The following is a 19,688-nucleotide window of genomic DNA, read 5'->3' on the forward strand; positions in this document are numbered from 1 at the left end:
TGCTACTTTAAAAATGCAAGTCTCACAGCAGCAGAATTGTCCTAACCCTTTCTCCCTGTAAGCTTATAATCATTCCGCAATCCAAAGAGTGCAGGAATGTAGTATTCCAATTCACTGTCCAGTCAATAAAGTGAAAAATGCCATTCCTGTTATAGCAGATGGCAGCAGAAATGCAATACAAGGAGCAAGAACACTAATATAGAAATCTATATCTATTACAGTTTAAATCACATTGAAGTCCTGAAACGATAATAGCAATCCTTTAAAAGCTAATGCTGATCCTGTTTGTATTAGAAATTGGTTCAATGAGTTTTGGGTTTTAATTGCTATAAAAGTAATTACCTTTTAACCTAGACTCTCCAACTCCAAATTCTGTTCCCACAAAGGAAAACAAACAAACTGGCCAAAAAAAAAAAAAAAAAAAAGCCCCCAAAGGAAAAAGAAATCTCATCTCTTCCTTCCTCACTCTTAAAGCCAAGAACATGAAGAAGGGATTTTTATAAAGAAGATGGCTGGGAATTCCCATGACACAGTAAGTGCAGACGCATTATTCAGGCAGCTCTATCCACTACTGTGTGAGGTCATTTCTGGACAACTGCACAATACAAGAAGGAAGAAACTGAGCCTTCAGAAATTGCTGACAGAGTAAGGCCTTTCTTCACTGGGTAAAACTGGTATTTATGTTACAGAATGATCTTTCTGATACGCATTAGAATATCCGCAAGCACAGCAGTGTTGGTAAACCTGCACTTTCTTTGTTAACTGTCTTCATTCAACCTGTGATTAGTACTGAAGGAAAGTTGTTTGATGAATCATTTATATGATAAGAAGAGAATTAACACAGGAAAAGCAGCAATCCTGACTGCTGCATCAGCTGATCAGCCAGGTGGGAGGTGAACAGAGCAAGTCCTAGGCATGCAGGGAAAAAGTACACAGGCTGAGTAGAGCATCATGGCAGATGATGACTTGACTGCAGGCTTGAAAGTAACTATACAGGGACTAAAGTTCTTTGGGTGTGTATTGGGAAACCTGAATAAGGTACATTACCATAACGTCTTCTGCCACTACTGAGAGCAAAATATGTTCAGCATTGGTGTTCACGCATCAAAAGAGAGCTTGATAAATTTGATATGGCTGTAAGTTGTAAGATTGATTAAAGGATGAAAAAACACACTGTGACAATCTCAAGGAGCTCTATTTAGCTTATGAAAGAGAAAGTTAAGGCACGTTTGATCACTAAGTGAATACTTACTTGGGGAAAGAGAAACTAGTGAGAGCAGACTGTTCATCCTAGCAGAAGTTTTTTTATCAGGAAAAACTTCTTTACAGAGAGGTTTGTTAAGCAATGGAATAGGCTCTCCAGGGAGGTGGTTGAATCACCATCCCTGGATGTGTTTAAAAACCATTTGGATGTGGTGCTCAGGGACATGGTTTGGCAAAGGGCTGTTAGGGTAGGATGGTTAGGTCATGGTTGCACTTGATGATCTTTAAGGTCTTTTCCAACCTGAGCAATTCTATGATTCTATGATTCTAAGATTCTAAGATACTAAGGGCAATGGTCTCACTAGTGGAACATCATACCAGGCAAATTTTGGCTGAAAAAAGCTACACATTTTCAGTAATAAAGGCATGAAATACTGGAATGAAAGACTGCAGCTCCTAAAGGTGCATTTCAAAGGTGTGTTTTGTGTTGTTGTTGCTTTTTTAAGCCTAGAAAACAGATAATTTTTAATCAATCTGAATTTTCTTTTGTCTCAACATCCAACAGAAGTCAATTACGAAAAAAACCACAAATGTCATATATTGCTTATAGCTCATTTTGTTTCTTTGAAATCTATTCCTTTCAAGTTCTGAGCACACACACCAGCAGGTCTTTAATTACATTACTGTAATAATCTTTACAAAATCTTTATCTACATTATTGTTTTTAATGCAGTGTAAGTTGCTATACGTACTGGCATCTCTATCAACATCCTCTCCCACATGGTGTTCTCATGGAGTTCTCATTTACTCACCACAGGGCACAGCAGACCTGGAGCTGAGCCCTGCTTTAACACATGGGTTGCTCCTGCCACAGCCCTGACAGCTTTTACCTTTCTTCTCGCTATTTTCAGTTTGTTTCTTTTCTAATTTCCTCTTAAAGGAGCACAGATTCCCATTTTCCTACTGCCCGCTCAGTTCTTGGCAGACAGTTCCTGGCAGCATTCACCTGGGTTACCCCAGTGCTACAGGTAGAGAAGAAAGGTGAAGAGAAAGGAAGGAGAACAGGGGGAAAGAAAAAAAAAAAATCTGCAATTTTTATCTCCAAGATAAAGCGGGAATATTTATTTATATATTATCTCCATATATATAATATATATATATTATATATATATATATATATATATATTTATCTCCAAGATAAAGGAAAAGCAATAGGAGACATCCATCCTGGGAGCTGTGTCCCTGAGTGCCCCACACTCTCCAGCTGCCACCCAGGTGTTGTGAAGACATGACAGGGTAGGGGAGCCCTTCACTGCTGGGTGGCTGCAAGCTGGACCCCTCACAGCAGACATCTTTCAAGGCTTTCTTGTCCTTCATGAGGATTTCCAAATTGGAGGAGTTACCACTAGCTCTCCCGCTGCTCACAGCTTGGGGAATCTAAACCCTGCACATCCCTTCTGTTCTGCTCTGTGCTTTAAGAAACGCACCAATGCTGAGGGTCCTCCAGCCACCCCCTGCAGGCTCCCAGTGCTCATGCCCAGTCCGTTGTTTCTTCCTCACTACACCCCCTCCTCAAAAACCCCTCCTTCAAGCTGCCCACAGCTCTCAAAACACGCAGACAGGCAGGGCCTGAATCCCTGTCCTTTGCAGAAACCACTTCTGGTGGGACGAGCCACTGCTAGTAGCAGCTGGGTGCAGTGAACAAAGAAGAGATGGGCTCAACAGACACCCTGGAATGAGGGCTCTCTGTAAGGAATGGCCGCACCAACAGAATGAGTAAAACCCTCAAACCCAGCAGGTGAGCTGCTGTGACCCACTGCCAGCCTGCTGGGGTCGGTGCCAGGCAAGCGAGGCAGGCCTGCTGTGTGCTCTCAGCCTGCGGTGCCCGGGCAGCAGCCACCCTGCTACCCTCCTGGCAGCCAGGCTTGGGGCCTTTCAGAAGCATTGCAATGCTTCCACCGTCTGGTGTTTGTGCAGCATTTTGGAACCACAAGCCAATTAAAGCTTTCAGTTTGCCCTGCTCAGGATGGGAGAAGCACCAGGAACAGTACTGCTGCTCCTGCTCTTTGCCTGCTGGGATCCCTCCCAGCTGCTTGCCCTGTGCTTTGCAGGCAAGTGGGACTGAAGTGAGTCTTCTCTCGGGCCTTTCAGCTGTATCCCTGCGACTCATGGAATGCCCTTGTATTTATTCATGTGAGAATCAATATATTTATTAGATCTACCTGCTGACTTGTATTATTCGATGACCAGCCTGCATTTGCCAAAACAATTCCCTCAGGGCGGGTCAAAGGAGCTGCCTCAGAACATGGCTGAGCCCAAAAAGCTCACAGCGCTCCAAGAGTCCCAGTGCCCAAGTGTACAAACCCTCAGGCTCTGCCCTCATGCTGGTATAGCTGTTTGCTGATCTGGAGTTACTACAGTTGACAAAAGCTGTATTTTGGGGGAAGGACTGCTTTTTCACTCAGTGTTTGTTCTGTGCCCTGATCCTGCACGCTGCACTACAGCCATTAGTCCACATGGTTTCATCTACAACACACATCACAGTAGAGATCTGAGAAACAAGTAGACTTCAGCCCATATAATACTAGGTGCATACTGGGGTTTTTATATTTACTTATTTAAAACCAGCAAACAACCCCCCTTAGTGCCATTATTAGGAAAATCCAAACTTATTTGTTCAGGTCTAGGCCCCTTCCCACATTCTCCTCTGTACTCTGAATCTCATATGGGAGCAGCTGAGATCAGTCAGTGACAAAACTAACACAGTACAGCTGAAACAAAATCACTGATGAGTTACATACATCACTTAATATAATAGACCTCTGCTGATTTATTACGTTATTAATTCTTGCAATATGTAAAAAGGTTAAATTAATCATTTAGGTAGAGGTATAATAACACTGGGCTCAAATGACACCTTGCTGCAGTGCAGTTAGCCTGCAGAACTAATAAAAACTGATCATTAAAACAACTGGATTTGGCTTTGTTCAGAATTACCATAGGATAAAGGGAAGCTAATTAATTACAAAGAGAAAAATGGGTGAAATAAATGAAATGGACAGATAATAGTGAATACAGTACACATCTACTGAAGAATTAGAGAACACAGAAACTTTTAGTATGGACAGCAATGAGGTGCAAAATACTCCACATTAACTGCTGTGCCAGAATATAAAACAGGACAAGGTGTATCAGGGGTCACTTCCATCCTTCTGCACTTCACTACCTTCTACTTCATTTGGAAACACAAAAAAGAACCACACAAAATAATTATATGTGTGAAAAATAAAACACCCGTGCTGGACTGAGGATCAGATTTCACCACTGGACATAGCTTCCACCACAACTGTTCCTATCTCATTTGTTCTGTACGTACCGTTTCACAGTCAAATCTGAATTTCTCAGGCAAGTATCAAATTTGTACTTGAAAAATTACCAGCTGTTTCTATAGTGAAAGTGTCAAAATGTTTAATAGAAGATTAAACAAGTGACTGCTTTTTAAAAAAGCAACACCAGTTCCTCCTGTTCAAATTATTCTCACTTATGTCTACACACAGAGAATACTGCAATTTACACTTAATAGTATTTACGAAGGATTTGTTTCTGGTTTGCATATACAATCCTGTCTTAGCCAAGTACTAGAAACAGATGGTAGAAAACATTCTATTTTGGTAAGGTAGCCTATCTGTTAACTATCTGCAGTGAATTGGCTCAAAAGTTCCTCGCTAAAATTTGGGACTTCATTCTGTAATCTCTAGAGGTCATATTTTACATTACTTATTAGATAATGGTTTCAATGATTTCTGCGTAGCTCAACTTCAGAAGGGGGAATGCTGCGCCATGAAATATTTACAGCACTGGGGAATTAGAGATGCAGTAAAGAATTATTTTTCTTAAGAGCCTTGTATAGCTCCAAAGGTAACCCTGAAGGTAACTCAGAGCCGGGATCTCATTCAAGTTCTCTGAATTACCTTGCAGGAACACAGATTCTCCTGTCATTCACAGTCTGCTCGGGAAGTGTAGGGAGAGCCACTTTCCTGAAATAGGTGGTGAAAATGTGTCTTCAACAACTCAAAATGAAATCAAAGGATTTCACATATTACCATATGCTGATAATTCACTTGGCAATGGTCTGAGGAGGTTCCACATGGAAATCCCACTGACTGTACACTCTCCTTATGGACAAACAGCTGAAATGAGCTCTAAAGATAGAGCCACTTGTTTTTTGTATAAATAAGCCCTGTACATATGCTACAGTTAAGCTTCAAAACACAAATGTAACTTGCTTGATGCTGCACCTATGACAGGACAAGTGCCTCTTCCTTGAGGCAGGCAATTCTCCTTCGACACTGGACAAAACCTAAAAGGTGGTGTTGGGATCTGTGGTGGAGCTGAAGCCTGGGACCACTTAAATAGCAGCACTACCACTGTCCCACGTGCATTGCTACGAGTGCTGCAGCACTACCAAAGAGGAAAAGAACATTTTACATGCACTTCTCCTGGCAAAATTGGTGAAACAGGTCATTAAGGAAAATCAAAACAAGCAGAGCTCAACATTTTAGGAAGAAAGCAATCCCATATCAATGTAATAAGTTAACTCCTACTGTCAGTGCCACTGAACTCACATCGATCAGGTTGCAGCTTTTTTATCCCCTTGGGTATACAACTGAGTTGCACAGTGCGACTCTGTAGAGGCCAAGGTCTCCTTTCCTGTTCCTTCAATTGTTCTCATTTTCTACCTACGTGAGATGGCATTGCTAAAGCTCTGAAGCTGTTATTATCTGAAATAAGTGTGATTTAGAGTAGCATGAAGCCTGATGTGTTTGGAGATGAGGCTGCTATGGGAGTTGTCAGACCCACCTCTCAAACCCCTCCTGACCCATCTTTGTCTCTACAGAGACCAAGGGTAAGGTTCAACAACAGAAATGGAGCCAGAAAGAAACAGAAGAGCAGCTGACCCCAAGCTGGTGACAGGTTAAATATGTGAAATGCATTTAATAATATTATATTGCTTAAGATATAATTTACAGGTTATTCTTCACTGTTCTCATATTTTGTTTCTACTTTCATACGTAACACACTCGGAAGAAAACACAACACAGAGTAAGAGATGCCATTGGTATAATTATAGAGCAACTAAAGAAGAAACCAGAAATGAGAGAAAAAGTGAAGTGTACACCAAGTTCCAGTAAAGCATATCTCACTTCCTGTGACAACAGCAGATAAGGTTTTCATAAAAAATAAGTGATTTGCTTTGATAATAATTATCTAAGAAGCATCCTTCTTAGCAGCACAGCACAGCGTCAGCTCTTAGATTCTGAATTAGATTATGAAGGCGAGTGTCTCTCTTATGCTGCAAACAACCAGCAAGACTGCAAATAATCCAGCCAATGAAATTGTAAAGTAGATGAGTACAATTAACATTTGCTAATGCTTTTATAGAAAGTAGGTCCTGGCAACAAACAAAAAGCAAAGGAGACCCTCTGTTTTTGCTCCGTAATAACAAGATCAATTATTTAACGGATAATGACCTCTTTACATTGGTAAGCTTGCTGAAAGGAAAATCGTTACAAGATGTTTTAAGGGGGATCTGCAACAAACTGCCACTGATCTCCCTGTGCTTTTCAACACTTTTCATCCACTATACAAACACATATAAATTTTTGCTGCTGCTGCAACCTGTATGTGACATAGGTAAATAAAGAAGAAAAAAAGAGTAGTTATGCTGAGGAATTCAGATTCCCCCTTCCATCCAAGAAAATCTTTTGTAATGGAATCAAATGTGAGATGATAGCTCAAAGCACAACCAATGAAGACTGTAAAGTAAATCTGGACAGGCAGGTTCAGCCTGAGCAGTAGCTGTGCATTGCTGTGGCCAGGCTGTTGCATAATTGTGGAACTCAATTACATTAGTACTGTCAGCCCCTTTTTATACATAAATATTGGAAATTTGGAGAAGCCCTCGTTTTTGTTTGATTCCAGTGCAGCTGTATCTTCTTAGGGAGAAACTAGTGAGCTCTCTGCTAGCCAGAAATCTTGGTCCTGATGGTGGGAACCTGAAGACAGAAGAATTCAAATAAAAAGCAGCGTGAAGAGTTCAAAATGAATATAAACAAATCCTAGGACTGAATGTCCAGAGAAGTGCATATTACCCACCTCCTGCTGGGTCCACATCACCTTTCCAGCAAGGTACATTTCAGTGAAAAAATGAATTACTTGACTCAGTCAGGGAGCAGCAGTATGACTGCTCTTGCTTGTGATTTCTAGGACTTTCAATGCAACCTGATGGCATCTTCAGGTTTTGAACTCCACAATTTATTGAAAAATAAGTAGTGATCTTCACATATGTTCAGCAAAGTGTCTTCTTACTGACTAGTGAGAAATAACATTGTCACGCTGTCCACAAATAGAAGTTTAAGCATATTAATTATTGATCACCCTAATTGGCATTTTAAATTGATTTCAGTTCTCTACCTCATCTGGCCTTCAAACAAAATGAAAAACACAGCAGTAGCTTAAATGAGAGTCCAAATAAAGTAGAGACTTCTAAAGCCTGCACTTTTTTACTCTGCTATTAAACATACAGATCTACAGATACAGCCTGATCCCAATATCAAAGGAACTGTCACAGAAAGTAGCATATTAATAACATTGTATTACAGCTCAGTGGATGTCAGTGGAAGGAAAAACGCTTCTCTTCTGGCCCTCAGTATTCGCATCTGTCTTTTCTCATGCCTTCTGCTCCTTCTGCTGCCACTTGTGAACCTGTGCTGTTTGTATGGAAGCATGCAATTCAAAATGCAGCAAAGATGTCTTTTCCTGTTCCCTTAATTGTTCTCATTTTCTACCTACATGAGATGGCGTTGCGAAAGCTCTGAAGCTGTTATTTTTTGTCTGAAATAAGTATAATTTAGCATAGCATGAAGCCCAATGTGTTTGGAGATGAGGCTGCTATGGGAGTTGCCAGACCCACCTCTCAAACCCCTCCTGACCCATCTTCGTCAGCCATTATTTGTACTTTAGCCAAGTCTCCTGGATGAATTTACATATGCCCATTTCACTGATGGTCTCATTTGCTTTCCCAGGAAATGTTAAGCACAAGGAGTTATGCAGATGAAAAAATGCTTTGTGAATGGAACTCTGAGCTTGTGTTTACTTAATGAGCACCTGCTGTAAGAGCTGCTACCATCGAGCACAGATGACACTAGAAAGAGAGAAATAGGAATCGACTGGTGTCTGCAGGGTGCAGGAGGAATGGCTGAGGGTCTCCTGGCAGCACAGCCCACAGGATGTCCTTGGAGATGTGCGAGTTGCAGGTAATAACGCTACCCTTGCAGCCCCAGATACACAGATCCACAGTGCCACAGAGCAGAATCACTAAAAGGTTTTCCAGAAAGCGAGATGCAAATGAGTGTCCCATTTACTAACACCGTTATTTTAAAGGAGATATAGATTAAATAAAGTCCAACTCGCTGCTTCTGAGTAGGCAAACTGTTGTGGGTAAGATGTTTCCTACTGTGTTGACTTCTTAAATCTACCAGCGCCTGCTCAGGAAGAGCTGCAACTGATTATACTCAATGTGCTAAATGTCACTTACTCATGATATGTGATGTTTCTTCCTGACTCCCATGATTAGAAGAAAACAGGCTGAGCTGTAATTTTCTACCAGCAAGAGAAAGTTCAGGCACCAAAGGGCCAAGGAAACACTGTCAGGCTGGTGAGGATGGTAGGAGATGGGAAGAAAAAATACAGCACATACTTGAACTGCGCTATAAAAGCTAAGGAGATATTTTAAGGGAATAAGACACTTGCTAATGTGATGCTTATATTAAAGTTGTACCCAGATGGGATAGTGGTAAAAAACATGTCCCTGCAACTAGCATTTCCATATTATATTTGTGAATTTTGTTTTGAAGGTAGAAGACAAAGCAAAAGAACACTTTCCCCCTGGCATGAAACAGGCTGTTTCATGCTCTTATATCAGCAGGTAACATAGCAAATGGGGTGAAATAAATCAATCAGAATAAGATAAATCAGCATTTTGGGGACTCTACCATGATAGGATCATAACCTGGTGAAGGTGCTTTCAGTTTCAGTCTAGTATTGTTAAATTTTGGTAAAACAATTGGTAAAAAATTTTGTTAAAAAAAATATAAGCACGGCAAATAGCTCAGTTGCCAAATAATAGAAGTATTTTATTAACATTTGCTGTGATAGTTCTCTGGGAGGACAAATTGTGAGGGACTGTGAATCAGAGAAGATGGAATGGTGAGCTGACTTCTCTGGAATAACCTAACGTCATTCCCACTCATCACAGACAGCGTGTCATGTTGAAATTTCTCATATTGCCAGGATCATACAGATAGCCCCTTCCTGAAGAGAAGCAGGACTGATTTTAACATAGGATTCTCAAGTCAAACGGGAGAACAACCTGGCGCTGGGGCTCATTACTGAAATATTCTTCTTATTCCTGCATAAGGATTTATGAACTGGAGAAAAGGATGAATTACACAGACAACAGGATGCTGTCAGCATGCACTGAAGGCTTATACAAAAAGAGCTGTATGTCACTAGTAAACATTCAGACTAAGAGAAGCTGCTAACATCTTGTGTATATTGACATTAAGAACAGCAAGGCTGAAGCATCTTTAATTTCTGGCTTTAAACAAAGAAAGGAGGAAGACGATGTGCTCAGGAGCCTGGTATTTTAGCAAATATGTTGTTGCTCTTATGTGAATAAAATTTTAAAAAAGAGCAGCAACAAGAAGATCATAAGTAAGCTCCTCCAGATTCAGTTAATATTATTACCTGCAAACAAATGAGAAAAAATATCTTAATCATCTGAGAAACAGACACGATCCGGTTTAGGGACCAGACAAAGAGGGAACCCTGCTGATGAGGCCTTGCTTCAGCTACAAGAGACATTGTACTTGCAAGCTCTCCTCATCATGGAAGATTTCTACCACCCATGTCTAGGAAAGCAACATGTCAGGCTGCAAGCAAACTGGAAGACTCCTAGAGTCTGCTGAGGGTAACTTCCCCTGGTCAGATACTGGACAGCCAACCAGAGAAGAACTGTTACTGGACCTGGTTACTGGACTGCTAATGGTGCTCACCAATGCAAAGGTTAAGACTGGAGGCAGACTGGGCTGTAGTGACCATGCCCTGATTGAGTTCATAACCTCAAAGAATACTGGCCTGGCAAAGAGCAGAGTCGGGACTTCAGGAGAATGAACTTCTGCCTCTGTAAGAAATTAAAGTTACTGTCAATGGCCCTATGTCTGGCTGGAAGCTGGTCACGACGGGTGTCTTCCAAGGGCCTGGTGCTCTTCCAGCATCTTTATCAATGACACAGACAGTGTACCCTCAGCAACTTTGCAGATGACACTAAGCTGAGTGATACGATAGAAGGAAGGGACACCACCCAGAGGAACCTGGACAAGCTTGAAAAGTGGACACATGTGAACTGAATGAGGTTCAACAAGGCCAAGAACGAGGGTTTGCACTTGGGTCAAGGCAATCTCAGGTACGAATACAGACTAGGAGAAGAACTTATTGAGAGCAGCTCTGCAGAAAAGGACATGGGGGCCCTTGTGAACAAAATGCTGGACATGAGACATCAGCATGCACTTGCAGCTCAGATTATGTGGTAATGCAGATGATACCTGTGACTGTTGCATGTTGGACCACAGAACAGAGAAAATATGAGATGGCAGAAATAGTCCCCACACAGAGTCTGGCCAGTCAACCCTAGTCATACTCCCAGAACCCACAAACACAAAACATGTTTCCCCCACAATTTAGGAGTATGATAGCAGATAACATAAAGATACCTGAGTTAGCTGCAAGCTACTTAGCTTGGGCAGCAGCAATCAGTCATCACAGAACAAGCTTCACCACTTAGCCAAGATCCTTGGAGAGAGATACTCAAAGTCAGGGTTGTTAGAGGCATGCTGCTGACCTGCAGGTATGTGCCACGTCACCTGAGCTCAGCAGATACAGGACTCGTATCTCCACAAACTTGAATCTGGATGACAACTCTCAAAGGCTTGGGAGGTCTTGAAATCTCATCCAAAAACATTTTAATCAAGACATTTTTGCTCATGTCAGGTGAAATCCCTCTCTTTAAGAAATACATGTTCCTAACCAGAATTTCCTGTTTCACCTGAGTCCTAAGAACTCATCTTGGTGAACGACGATGTTAAGAAAAGCACCTACTTATCTTTAATAACCCTTCCCCTTGACCATTTCTAAATCTAGATTCTTTTCACTTTTTTCATCTAGAAGATACTTTTCAAAGTAAATTTCTCAATTTTCCTCTCATCCTTTTAAAGGTCAAAGAGCACTGTTGTATTTATAGAAAAATCATGTTATCAACAGCTAACATATGGGATGTACTGAATAGCAAGAGTCACAGTATTTATATCTTATGTTTGCAGCCTCATTCCTCTTATACTGGTGGGTGATGCACTAACTCACAAATTAAACATTAACACTGATTTCAACTGATGCACTAAAGGAATGTTTCACTAAATTACAGCAGCACCTGCTGTTACATACTGGCATATATGAGACTGTACTGATGAATTTTAACACTATGGTTTGTTATAGATGTCAGATAGTAAGTCCAACTATCAAATTAATATAGCTCATGAAAATCAGTAACAATTTTTCTGCATTTAATAGAGAGGTTCTCTACTGGCTGCAATGTTTTGTCTTCATGTTCAAGGTTGTATACTTATGTCTACTAAGTTCAGATCAAGAGAGGCAATAGGATAACCTAAATAAATTCTCCTGTAAAACCAAAGCTCAGAAGTGTAGTATTCTAGCATAAGGTGGATACTTTCTTCTTTCCCATCTTTCTTTGACTGGACAGCAGAGCATCTACAAACCCCAGACCACACTTAGTTTTGATTTACGGGCCATAAAGCTGCCTCTGCTGCAACCTGCCCTTTCTTGGTTTGTGTTCTGATGGGAAACAGAACTTCTTCTGCTCTAGAACTGAACTGGCTCTTTAGCACGAGTTTTATTTCCTGAGATGCTGCAAGTGCAGCTGCTGTGCTAGCTTAATACAAGCACAGTGACCTCCTGGCATGCCTCCCAACTTGTTCCTCTGCACAGGTCCTACAGTAAACTGGCTTCTGCCAAAACACGTGCTGCTTTATAAAGACAGACGAAGAAAACATGAGACTCCAAACTTAATAGCTTTGTTTATTTTTAAAATATTGGATTCTTCCCAAAGAGGAAATATTATGGGCTCAGGGCTGCTTTGTGACATCAAGTTTCTCCCTCTTGCCCTGTCACCTGTGCTCTATGATCCATCTTATGCCAAAAAGGAAATTCTCGACAGAGCGTGAATTGCATGCTGACTCTGGGGTACTTTTGACTCTCATCTCATCGTATGTATTGGCCTAGATATCAAATAGTTAATGCTTGCTGCTGTCTAGTGTCTTCATTGCCTCTGGCAAACACATTGGCAAATATGTTAGTACATTGGAGAAACACTCCTGTCTGCCCAAAGGCCAAAAGCTGCCCTTTAATTTTCTCCAGTGAAAATCACCCCAGTTCAGTGGAAAAGTTTGTTTACATGGGAACTCACTATTTCTGAGATAAATCCTCAAACTGCACTGTGTTTCTTTCATCAATACAACAACTTTCAGGCACCAACAATCAGATTGTAAAGTGTTCAGTACTTGCAGAATTGGTTTAGATTACAAGTTTGGTTATAAAAGAGATGAAAATAAAGTACACATTGAAACCCAGAACAGATACGTAATGTGAAGAAACTGCCTAACACATACAGACAGCACAACTTTCTACAGTGCTCAAAAGGCAAACTGTGCAGTCCTCTTTCACAGCTGCCAGCTGTCAGACAGAAATCTCATTTCAAATCCCCACTGCCACCTCCCACCAGATGTGCCAGCCAATGCTGTTAGGAGTGCTCAAGATTGCCAGCCTACCGAGCAGTCTCAGGCAGATCATCTTATTAAACTATCATCTGTCATTGTAACTTAATTACTTGGTGTCTAGACTATTTCTACTCAGGAACAGTTTTTCAGCACCTTCAGTAGTGAATCATTCACTTGGCTTTTTATTTCGATTTTACAATTCTAGCCTAATCTGTGACAAAGCACAATTATTTTAGCAGGCATTAATTCTGAGTCACACAGAAAGAACTTCAACAGAAGACAGCCTCTTTATTTTGCTGAGGCTTCAAACAAAACAAAACAAAACAAAACAAGAACAGAAACAGGTATTTCTCCAATTATTATTTCTTATAAATTTTCTGAAGCTCTTCAGGTTAGACTGGCTAAAAAAGATAGTGCTCCATAATCACAGTGCATTTAAAATATCTATTAAACAAAAAACTACGCGTAGGTTTGTTTTAAGCCAAAATAAAACCAGCTCTATAGCAAGCTTTGGTATCTTAGGCTACTTCTCCCAGCATATGAATCAAAGAAGACAGACCTCATTTGAAGCAGCTCCTTATGTGAACAATACACGTCAGGCCCTGTCACACATCCTTGTACACATCACAGCTCTGCACAGACTTTGCCTTTCAGATGCCTGCACTCTGTCCACTGCTGTTCCCTCTGCAGGGAATCCATCAACCCCAAGTCTTTTTCAAATACTTCCTTCAGGAGCTGCACAATCCTCAGCTGTCTGTGGTGAAACACAGGAGCTTTTTTTTTTTAATTATTACTTTTTAAAATAAAACAGAATGGTGAATTCAAGCTTTTAGGCAGGAAGAAGAACAGCAGAGCATGCACAGATGTGGAGATGCTGGCAGCCCCACCAAAATCCAAACTGTCACCTGAAACGTTCTTGGCAGTCCTTTCAGCATTACTTCTGGCCCTGCATTTCTTCATTTTTAGCAACATTTTCACAAGCACTGTCAATTTGCTTCTCTTTCCCAGCTCTGCCCATGCTACTCAAACTTCCCTGGCCTCTCCCAGCTGATCATTTAACAGTATAAATTGCAGCCTCATGAGCCAGGCTGGGCCACAAGCATGCTTCCCCTGCTCTTCTCACAAAGAAGAGCTCCTCTTTCTGTGAAAGTGCATCATGACACTGAAACAGAGTAAAGTGAGTTGCTTGTGCTTTTCTGAAACATGATGTAGAAGTGCCTGCCACTCCTTACAGTCTGGCTTTCAAGCTCCATACAGCCTCCTCTCTAAAAAATCAAGGGGCTTGTTTCCTGCTCAGTGAAAATGGACAGAAGTTGCACATATAGTGCTGTGAAGTACTTCACCCAATGATCTCAGAATCACAGAATGGCTTAGGTTGGAAGGGACCTTAGAGATCACCTTGTCCAACCCCTCTGCCATAGACTGGTGGCTGCCAACCACCAGATCAGGCTGCCCAGAGCCTCCTCTAATCTGGCCTTGAACAACTCCAGAGATGGGGCATCCCCAGCTTCTCTGGGTAGCCTGTTTCAGTGACTAATCACCCTCTGAGTAAAGACTTTTTCCCTAACATTTAGCCTAATTTTCCCCTTTTATTTTAAAGCCATTTCCCTTTGTCCTTTCTCACTGTTAGATCATATAAAAAGTCACACCCCTTCCTGTTTATAAACTTCCATTCAAGTACTGGAAGGCCACAGTAAGGTTTCACAGAATGTCAGGGATTGGAAGGGACCTCAAAATATCACCTAGCCCAATCTCCCTGCTGGAGCAGGAGCACCTAGATCAGGTCACACAGGAATGTGTCCAGGTGGGTTTTGAATGTTCCCGGAGAAGGAGACCCCACAGCCTCTCTGGGCAGCCTGTTCCAATATTCTGTTACCCTTACTGTGACAAAGGTTTTTCTCATATTTATGTGGAACCTCCTATGTTCCAGCTTGCTCCCATTGCACCTTGTCCCTTCACTGGATGTCACTGGCAAGAGCCTGGCTCCATCCTCCTGACACTCACCTTTTAACATATTTATAAACACTAATCAAGTCACCCCTCAGTCTCCCCCAAGCTAAGGAGACCCAGCTCCCTCAGCTTTTCCTTAGAAGGGAGATGCTGCACTCCCTTAGTTATCTTTGTGGCTCTGCACTGGACTCTCTCAAGCAGTTCCCTGTTCTTCTTGAACTGAGGGGCCCAGAACTGGACACAATACTCCAGATGCAGTCTCACCAGGGCAGAATAGAGAGGGAGGAGAACCTCTCTTGACCTACTAATCACAGACCTTCTAATGCACTCCAAAATACCATTGGCCTTCTTGGCCACAAGGACACTGTGCAGACTCATGGTCATCCCACTGTCCATCAGGACCCCTAGGCCTCTTTCCCCTGCACTGCTCTCCAACAGGTCAGTCCTCAGCCTATACTGGTACCTGGGGTTATTCTTGCCCACATGCAAGAACCCACACACGTTATATTTCAGTAGATTTCTCCCCACTCAACTCTCCAGCCTGTCTAGGTCTCGCTGGATGGCAGCACTGCCTTCTGGCACTTCTCCCAGGTTTGTGTCATCAGCAAACTTGCTGACAGTGCACTCTATTCCCTCATCCAAGTCGTTGGTGAATATATTGAAAAGTACTTGTCCTAGTACTTTCCCAGTACTACAGTCCCCTGAGGGACTCCACTAGACGCAGGCCTCCAACTAGACTGTCCCACTGACCACAATTCTCTAGCTTCTTTCCTTAAGCCAGTTCACAGTCCACCTCACTACCCAAACACCTAGACCACAATTCCTCGGTTTAACTGTGAGGATGCTATGGGAGACAGTGTCAAAGGCTTTACTAAAATCAAGATAGACCACATCAACTGCTTTACCATCATCTATTCATCTTATCTTCATAAAAGGCTACCGGGTTGGTTAAGTATGACTTCCCCTTGGTGAAGCCATGCTGATTACCCCTAATCTTATCCTTGCTATGCCTAAAGACAGCCCCAAAGAAAAGTTGTTGCTTTCCCTGGAGCCTTCTCTTCTCAAAGCTAAACAAGCCCATCTCCCTCAACCTTTCTGGCGCTCCAGCTGTTTGATTATGTCCATTTGATTTCTCAACACAAGTGGTTTATATGAGAATGATACACAGCTGATGTTTGAGGATGGCCATGCACAATATGCACTGAATCAGGACTTCTTCCCTCCCAGAGCCTTCCACAGTGGAGGCTGCAGTCTTTGGGTGTCTCTTCCTACTTCTGCTCCATAGCACTTTCTGCAAATCTAGCTTGTCTTTGTTTCCATTGCATTACCAAACAATCTTCTCTGCAGTACCAAAAGGCTTAGCTGATTAGAGTTATACTGCTATTTAGAGATGTTGTCCAGTGCATAGTGAGATCTCCGGCAGCAACCAGGTAGCAAGCCCAGGGCCATAACCATGTATCTCAGCATCTCCCTGTGTGTCACCAGCAGACACTGCATGGTGTTTCTCCTTCCCTTGCTTTGGTACAGCACCCTACCAGGTCTGTGCAGCTCTCCTGTTATCCTTTCGGTACCACTGGATGTTGGGGTACCACTTGGATGGACTGGGCAGTGGGGGTGCTTGCTATATTTCTTAAAGAACTAGCCTATAGATTTGCTATACAAAAAGGAAAAATACCTTGTTTCACCCATTTATCATAAAGAACAAATAAGATCCATAAAGGTTAAAACAAACAAACAAACAAACAAGCAAACAACAAAAGTCTCCCAAAGGAGACAGTGTGGATACATGTTTACAAAAGTCATACGGGACAGGATTTAACCCTCAGTCTAGTTGTGCTACTGCAACCTTAGAGCAGTGTCTCTTCCTCTCATTGATGGAATGCTGTTCCTTCCTAACAAGAGGATAACCACACTCTGGCTCTCACTCTCCCGCAGAAGAAGGGTCAATTGCTCGGAGCCAGGCCCAGGCGGGCTTCCAGCACTCTGACAGAGCTAGGTCCCCCTGCACAGCTCGTTGAGCTCCTGAGCTCAATTATCTCCTAAATTTCTTGCTGCTGCCGAGTCTTCCAGTGAGCCCATGGAAAGAGAAAGTAAGCATTGACGGTCATCTCTTCTCTGCTTTTTTTCCCCAGTTGAAGTTGCCCGGGACAAGCAAACACAGAAGCTGTGGGTTATTCCTTTGGCACCAACTCACTGGGCGGCTTTGAGTCACTTCAGTTCTGTAACACAGAGAAGGCCTTTCAATCACGTCTAATGCTTTTCCTCTGCTAAAGCGAAAGGTGCCCCAAGAGGCATTTGACATTATCTGTTGAACTGCTGTAAAATTACAATTTTCTTCTTGTTATCTATTCGCAGGTGGTCTCTTGAGAAAGCCCACTTGGGCAGGGTTAAGTAATTTCTGAGACCTCCCCTATGGCTGGTTATTCGGAAACTCAGACACACACCTGTAGTTAGTATTAATCATGGATGCCAGTCTGACTCCCACAGGCATAGGAGTCTTTGGCAGCTTTATGAATTAAACGTTACAACTGGGATCTCATTTCTAGGAATGATTAAAGGCTTTAATTTTTTTTTTTTTTTTTTTTTTTTAAAGTTACATTTTTGGTAGATTTTTCCTTGCCATCTTTTTTTAGAAAAAGCTTACACGTTTCTTCTATGATACGGTTATTCAAATCTTTTCTACCATCTGTGGTTTGCTGCTTCACAGGAAGTCTCCAATCACTCCTGGGTCACAGAGGAAGGATGAAGCACACAGATATATATTTTTTTCCCTTTACAAAAATAATTATTTTTTAAAAATCAATGTCTATGAAAACCCTGCTTATCTTTTGAGATCCTCAGTTTATGTTCTCCTGGCGGAGGCTTCATATTTGAAATTACAAAGGATTTGTGCTACTATTGGACTTATTAAACAACAGTCTAGAATTGCAGAATCACAAAACCACAAAAATTGGAAAAGACCTCCAGGATCATCCAGTCCAACCATCCACCTACTACCAATGCTGCCCACTAAACCATGTCCCATAGTACCACATTCGAATGTTTCTTGAACACCTCCAGGGTCGGTGACTGCATCACCTCCCAGGGCAGCCCATTCCAGCACCTGAGCACACTTTCAGAGAAGAAATTGTTCCTAACATCTAACCTGAATCTCCCCTGGCTTGAGGGCACTTTCTCATCCTGGCAGAAGGGGCTGACCCCCACCTCGACACCAACCTCCTTTCAGGTAGTTGTAGAGAACTGTATGATCCCCCCTCTAAGCATCCTCGAGACCAAGCAATCCCAGCTCTCTTAACTGCTTCCCCATGTGACTTATTCTCTTCGCTGAAATAATGGGAAGAGAAGTTCCGTACTGCCCTCCATGCTCCATCAAGAAGGCAGCTGTTGTGTTGGTGCTGGCAAGAAGTTTCCTTGCAGAGCTCGGTTGCTCCTGTAGCACATTCCACTTGAGGCTAGCCCCAGTTAAGCAGGGGCTACTGCCTCTCTTCTCTGGCTGCCTGTCCCAACTGGCTCCTGCTTCTCTTCTTCCTCCTTGTAAAGTAAGGTGCACCTGAGACTACAGTTAAACTTCACACGGGACAAAGAGAGTGTTAGCACTTTTCAATTTCCTCCACATAATACTGAAGCCATTTTTTTTTTTTACTGTTCATTACTTTTGCATGCCAAGAGTTAGTCAACAGCACACACAACCAGGATGGCACCTTCTAAGAAGCAGCAAATTCAAATGACATGAGTATACAAGGAGATCTAACCTCCAGATACCAGAATAATCGCCCTGCAACAAAAAACAGGGACAACTTTGAAATGATTCCCACGTAACCCTGTCACTTTATTCTTACTCATGAACAAAGAAAGACAATTGCATTTCCCAGCTGAAGTCTGAAAGCCCCAGACTGAGCCTTATTTTTGCTCCCTGAAAACCTATTCACAATTCAATCTTAACACACACACTTAAGACAAAAGAAAACAATTCTTGTAAACAAAGCACTGCAACAATTTGTGACACATGCTCCCCTCTAGCATGGATGTATGACATATATGACTGAGAAAAATATTCCTCTATCTAAGTGCTATCAGGGAAGATAACAAGCAGATAGATCAACAGGTGTATATCTATACATAACAAGTTACCACTAAAGCTACCAAGTCAGTATTATCTACCCCAATCTAGCAGACTGCCTGTGGATGCATTCCTCAGTGCCCTGCTGCAGCAGATTTGTTCTGGCTGTCCACTCAACAGCTCAGCTCCAGTCATCATTGTGATGACTACAGGCTCCTCAATAGCTGTGCCAGAAGATCTTCCCCAAGGAATGCTCTGCTTGCAAATAAAATGGTTGCTCACGAGAAGTTCCTTTGGGAACAAGGTGTCCACTTAATTCAGCTATAATCATTTGGTTCAGTTCTGCACATTGAGAACCCCCAGTTACCTAAACCATGGGAATCTTGGGTCCCTTCCCTCCAGAAGCAGCCAGGAAACTTCAGCTTCATTTGTCATAGAGCAGACACAGAAACAGAGATTAAATAGCTTCTCATCTTACACAAACATTTCCATGATTAACAAAACCTTCATTGTTTCTACCCGTCACTAAACATACGTGTGAAGAAAAACCATCCCGTAGTTCTGAG

At 42.1% G+C, this 19,688-nt stretch overlaps 1 protein-coding gene across 4 annotated transcripts in view; it reads right to left on the minus strand.

Annotated features, from left to right (window-relative positions):
* LOC125697650 (glypican-5-like) overlaps positions 1 to 19,688 on the minus strand; it is a 362,732-nt gene that overhangs the window by 28,873 nt on the left and 314,171 nt on the right. The window contains exon 9 of one of the 4 annotated variants that reach the window (XM_048955126.1): positions 6,302 to 7,259. The exons of the other annotated variants lie outside the window; for them this stretch is intronic. Coding sequence (XP_048811083.1) covers positions 7,201 to 7,259 — 59 coding nt within the window. The 3' untranslated portion in view covers positions 6,302 to 7,200. Of the gene's footprint in view, positions 1 to 6,301; positions 7,260 to 19,688 lie in introns of those variants that run through there. 4 annotated transcript variants of the gene reach the window in all.

Source organism: Lagopus muta, chromosome 9, assembly GCF_023343835.1.
Source record: "Lagopus muta isolate bLagMut1 chromosome 9, bLagMut1 primary, whole genome shotgun sequence".
Lineage (NCBI taxonomy): Eukaryota > Metazoa > Chordata > Aves > Galliformes > Phasianidae > Lagopus > Lagopus muta.